The sequence below is a fragment of the Psammomys obesus genome, unplaced genomic scaffold (genome assembly GCF_907164565.1).
Source record: "Psammomys obesus unplaced genomic scaffold, mPsaObe1.curated_primary_1811, whole genome shotgun sequence".
Classification (NCBI taxonomy): Eukaryota; Metazoa; Chordata; class Mammalia; order Rodentia; family Muridae; genus Psammomys; species Psammomys obesus.
The window spans coordinates 22,007-28,006 of NW_026589048.1; the positions used below are offsets into that span (position 1 = coordinate 22,007).

The window sequence follows — 6,000 nt, forward strand, 5'->3', positions numbered from 1 at the left end:
AACTCTCTGGTCCCCTCAAACCTTCCTCCCACTTGTCCACAGAAGTTCCAGAGTTTGTCCTATTATTTGACTCTAGGTCTCTGCACCTGTTTACATCTGCTGCTGGATGAAGCCTTTCAAAGGACAGTTATACTAGGTTACGGTCTGGATACAGAAATTGTCGTACATTTTTTGTTATAAATTTATGGAGGTTCCACTTTCTGTCCAGGGACTAACCTAAAGTATTGAGGCTCTCAGAGTCCCTTGAATTACCATTAGGGAAGTAGTCATGGAATTTGGGGGGGGGGCGATGCTCAACCTGTGTTCTAGGTATCCAAGACTGCCTGGATGAATTGTTGCCTAAAAAGTTCACAAGAACTTGACACCTCTACTCCCAAAGAAACAAAGGAGAAAGTCCCCTAGTCTGTCATCTCTGAAGGTGAGTCTGATCATGGTGTCTCTGTGCAGACACACAGGAGAGACCCTACACTGATGCTGATCAGGGCTACTTAAAGGAAGGACATATCCCTGAGTTGCCCCTGTGTGCTCTTGTGTATGAATGTGTGGTGGCCACGCATGGTTGTCTTTTTAGTGTGTCTGTGTGTCTCTGTGTTGTGGATATAAACATGTTTTTGTTTTGGTCCCATGCGGGGGATGTGGGATTGATTAAGATGGTCCACAGCAGCAGACTTCCTTCTTGGTTCAGGCTCTGAGAAGCACTCTTTCCCAGCTGTAGGTAGTTTCAATGTGAGGAATCTGGAGAGAGAATAAATACAAGAGCCCAGAGAGTGTGAAGATCAGAGAAAGAACAGTGCTGTTCCTGATTCCCTTTGCTGCTCCTTGCTGGCTGTTGTGACACAAGAAGATGGAAATTTACTGAAACAAAGATTGGACTGGCTCAGGGTCCCAGTTCTCTGCTGCTGCATCAGTGAGAGGTGGGTCCAAAGTTTGATCACTCTCCTAATAAAGCTGTCTTGCAGAGAGTCATTGCATGGTGGACTCTGAGTTTCCCATGATGGTGGTATTACAACCTGAATTCATTTTGTCAGTAACTTCTCAAAGAGAACTATCCCAGAAAGAGAACCTTCCCCTTTCTCACTCAAAGACTGAGAACCTTCATGGTCTGAGCCCAAGTTTCCTGCTCCAGAAGATTGCAGCTCTCCTCTAACAGGCTACTCCCACTCTCCTAGAACATGCTCTTCTGTGTTCAGTATGCAAAATTAGAAGCACATATCTTGCAAAAGGAGGTGGCTTGCATTGATCACTTGCAAATATTCAAATGACAGATTTGAGAAAGCGGGTGCCAGTTAAGCTAACCCTAAAGCCACCTGGGAAACATTTAGTAAAGACACACAAGAAGTCTAACTAAGCAGCCAAAAGTCAAAGGATTGATGGCAACTGACTGATTTAAGCTGTACTGAGGGATGAGCAGCATTGGAGCCAGACACACAGGAGATCTGGGCTGGGAACTTCTGAGCTGATTGAATCACAGAAACTATTTCTGTGTTCTCTAGGCTTAGTGAGTCTCTCTAAGATGTGAAGAACTGAGAAGAGAAAAGAGATGTAGGGAGCATTTACATATCACTTTACAGGATGGGAAACATCACAAAGCCGAATCCTGGGTACTGTTGACTATATGCTGCACCTTTGGAAACCTAAATAATCTTTGGAAACCTGCATAATCTCTCACTACTAAAGCCTAGCAGAGCAAGCATGGTAGTTCTAAGGTTGAAAGGACAGAATTCACCAGTGGAGGATGCAGAACATGAGGTATTGAATATCTGAATTCTATGATTGAATCGAGAAAACTTTAGGATATTCATAAACCACACCCTCAAGAAGAGCTGGGCAAATATTTCCAAGGATGATTATCTGAGAGAAAAGTATAAGATCAGCAACAAAACTGGGAGGAGCCATCACACAGACTGCTGGTCTGTTTGGAATGAAAGGCAGAAAACCCCACATTCACAGCTTCCTGGCTCTGCTTCCTGCACAGCATATATAAGGTCTTCCTCCTGTCCTCCATGCTGGGAACACACAGAAAACCCCACATTCACAGCTTCCTGGCTCTGCTTCCTGCACAGCATATATAAGGTCTTCCTCCTGTCCTCCATGCTGGGAACACTCAGACCCCTTACAAGACAGAGACAACACCCTTCCCTGTCTCTGGCAGCGATGAGTGTAACACAGTCACAAAGGTAAACAGTTGCTGGACAGATACTGACTTCATTCTTTTTTAAGGAACATTGACCATGGTAAGCCCAACACACTTTTGATGTCCATTTCCCCCCTCCCAATAGGACAAATTCTGGAACTTAATAAAGTTCAAACTGGGAGAGCACACCTATTAGAAATTTTTTGCTTAAGATGAAGGAGGCAGACCCAGTTCAACTACAGACTTTTGAGGTAGGAAAAACACACACCTTTAATCCAGGTTTTCTGGCCGGAAGACACACCTCTAATTAGGCCACACCTTCTGCCATAAGCCTATATAAGCACATGGAAGAGGGAAACCTTGGTTGTTTGCCTGCTCAACCTCAACTTGATAGCAAGTGGATCACTTCACCGGCATTAGAGCCTACTTCTTCAGGAGTACAGCATACACTGAAGACCACCTGAGACTTCTAGCCTTGTGGATTAAGTGAGTACTGGCTTCAACTATGATTGGATTAGCTGAACTGCAGCCTGTAAGTCATTGTCAAAATTCCAGTTTCTGCATATAAAGAAAAAAGTTCCTTTTGTTCATTGCTACTCTAGAGGACCCTGACTAATACAGCACATGTAAACGAGAGTCTCTAAAATTTTCCACTCTTCAGAATTTGGATATGCTAACACATATCCAAATATGTAAAAAAAAATAACACGAACTAGATACCATTGACTTAAAAGTCAACACACACACATTTTAGCAGCGGCTAGTGACCGGTGCTAACTTCTCTGACTAATATTCAAATCTAGATGAATATTTTCAGAAAGATACATATTTCCAAAATTATAGAATAGAGAACATATTTGAAAGTAAATTTTAATAATTATCTATAATTGTGTCCTGCAGGGTGAGGAGAAAATAATGCTAGCTCTCTTTTTTCTTTTGATCCATTTTAATTTCTAAACTACCTACAGCAGAAATGTCAGAGGACCTGGCAGCTGAGAGCTGGGGCTCCACAAAGATCACCATCAAAACATTTTCCTACAAGAGGACCATTAGTAACTTCCATTTTTCTCTGGAGGGATTGAGCGAAGCCATTAGCAGTCCAATTTTCTCATCAGAAGACAATGGCCAAACAAAATGGTGTTTGAAATTATACCAGAATGGGTTTGATGAAGAAAGCAGAGATTACCTTTCAGTTTACTGGGCATTGCTCAGCTGTCCAAAGAGCCCCATTTGGGCAAAGTTCCAGTTTTGGATCTTAGATGACAATGAAGAGAAATAAATAATGTGGAGAGCCAAATTGTCAAGAGTTTCCTGCCAGACCAACATTGGAATTCAAATAGTTCATCCCTTGAGAGGTCCTCATGTCCCAGGCCCAATGGCTACTACCTGATGGCAGGCTCACACTCTTTTGCAAGGTGAGTATGGGCCAAGATGTCCTCAGCCTGTGTCGACAGACATTTGTAATCAACATTCTAAGGTGCTCTTTGACAGATGAGGTAGGAGAGCTGTGGGAAAATTCCCTCTTCACAGACTGCTGCCTCTTCATATCAGGAATTCTGGGCTCACAAGGCCATCTCAGCAGCTCGCTCTCCAGTTTTCAGGGCCATGTTTCATCATGACATAGAGGAGAGGCGAAAGAACAGAGTTGAGATCAAGGAACTGGAGCCTCAAGTCTTCAAGGAGATGATGGGCTTCATTTACACAGGGAAGGCACCAAAACTCAACACCATGGCCACTGATGTTCTGGCATCTGCTGACAGGTGTGGAATGGAGCACTTGAAGGTCATGTGTAAGGATGCCCTCTGCAGGGACCTCTCAGTGGAGATTGCTGCTCACATGCTCATCTTGGCTGACTTCCACAGTGCAGAGCAGCTGAAAATGCAGGCACTTGATTTCATTACAGTTCATGCTTCTGAGGTCTCTGAGACCTCGGGGTGGAACGTCTTGGTGGATTTCCATCCCCACTTGCTGGCTGAAGCATTCCATGCCCTGGCTTCTGCACAGAAGCCTTTCATGAAACCACTCTCAAACCCCTGAAGAGATAGATGTTAGCAACTGCTTCCTTGTGACCTACACCTCTCTTCCTGAAGCAGCAGCCACTGTTTTTACCAGCAACTCCCAGGTAGACTATGTATTGCTGTTGCATTCACCATCAGTCTGGTGAAGCACACCGTTGTGGCTCAGGATTTGAAACAGCTGGAAGAAGGGGGAATGCTGGCTGGGTGGACAGCCCTGGACTCGGGTTTATTCTACCTCATATCTACTTTGTTTTGCTACTGGTTTGATGGTAGTCCCATGAGTTGGACCCTGAGATTGAACTTAGTTGATTGCAACAAACACATCTCAACAGTGCATTTTTTAGGCTGAAACATTTCTGGATTACATTGATCAGAACCCATGACCAATGGATCAGAACAAAGGGAAAAACCAACATGAACCTGTAATGATATGAGAAGGGACAAAGAAGACTTTTTTATAATCTCAGTTTGTACGGACAGGATTGATAACTCAGTTGGTAAGAGCACCTGTTTCTCTTGCAGAGGACAACTGGATGCTTCTCAGCACACACAGAAGTGGTTTCAGCCGTCTGTAACTGGACATACACATGCTCTGAGGCACTTTCTTGCCTCCACGGGCACATGCATCTCTGTATTCCAAACCTTACAAATAACATATAAAATGAATAAAAATATCAAAATCATTTGTGGGTTTATCTGATTTATATGTTCAGGAAAGTCAAGTTTAGTGCATCTAGCTCTGCTCAGCTCTGGAGGATTGTACAGACTCCTCAGTACCCCTGTCCTACTAAAACCCTTTCTCCTTTTTCTTAGCACTCACTGTTTACTGCATCAACTCCTTTTTTCTTCATCACTTATTTACTTAATTAATTAATTGGCTTTACATCACGATGTGAACTTACCCTACATCCTCTTTAAGCCTGTCCTGATGCCACCTCCTTCCTTTCTTCCCCACCCACATTATTCCAGAGAAGGATAGACGTCTGATGGATAGCAATCCCCTTGGAAGATTAAGTAAGACTGGCCACATCTCATATTGAGACTAGACCAGGCAGTCCAGTTGGAAGAAATTGATCCAAGGTCAGGCAACAAAGAACCTCTACTCTCATTGTTAGGGAATCCCTAAGATGACAAAGCTGCACATCTGCTCCATGTGTGTAGGGGGTCTGGGTCCTGCCTTGCATGCTATTTGTTTGGTGGTTCAGTCTCTGTGAGTCCCCAAATACCTAGGTTAGTTGATTCACTATGCCTTCTTCTGTTGTCCTTGTCCCTTCTGGCTCCCTCAAACCTGCTCCCTTCTTCCACAAAACTCCTGTAAATAGCCTATTAATTGACTGTAGGTCTCTGTACCTGTTTCCATTTGCTGCTGGATGAAGCCTTTCTGAAGACAGGCTCCTATCTGCAAGCACATCAGAGTTTCATTTACAGTGTCAGGGGGTGGCTCTCTCATGGGATGGGTCTCAAGTTGGTCTGCACACTGGCTTGCCATTCCCTCAATCTCCACTCCTGTTTAAGCCCTACACTTCTTATACAGGAGACACATTTCAAACAGAAGGTTTTGTGAGTGAGTTGGTGTCCCCCTCCCTCCACAGGTAGTTCCACCTGGCTTCAGGAAGTTGTCAGTGAAGATTCCATACACTGCACTACTATATATCTCTGTTAGCGTCACGCCTACAGCCATCTGGTAGCTTCCCCTGTCGCAAAGGGGTCTGCTGCCCACACCTATTTCCATTCCACACACAGGTCCATCCTCTCCCTTCATCCTCCTTCCTCACTCTACCTTTCCCTGATCTCCATTCCTGCTAAATCTCCACACCCCTTTTCACCACTTCCTTCATTCCATCTACT

At 44.2% G+C, this 6,000-nt stretch overlaps 1 protein-coding gene across 1 annotated transcript; it reads left to right on the plus strand.

Moving 5' to 3' along the window:
* Positions 1-3,555: 3,555 nt before the first annotated feature.
* Positions 3,556-4,171, plus strand: LOC129674806 (speckle-type POZ protein-like). The gene is given in 2 exon segments (XM_055604908.1): positions 3,556-3,680; positions 3,682-4,171. Coding segments are annotated over 2 exon segments (615 nt in total).
* The last annotated feature ends 1,829 nt before the right edge of the window (positions 4,172-6,000 follow it).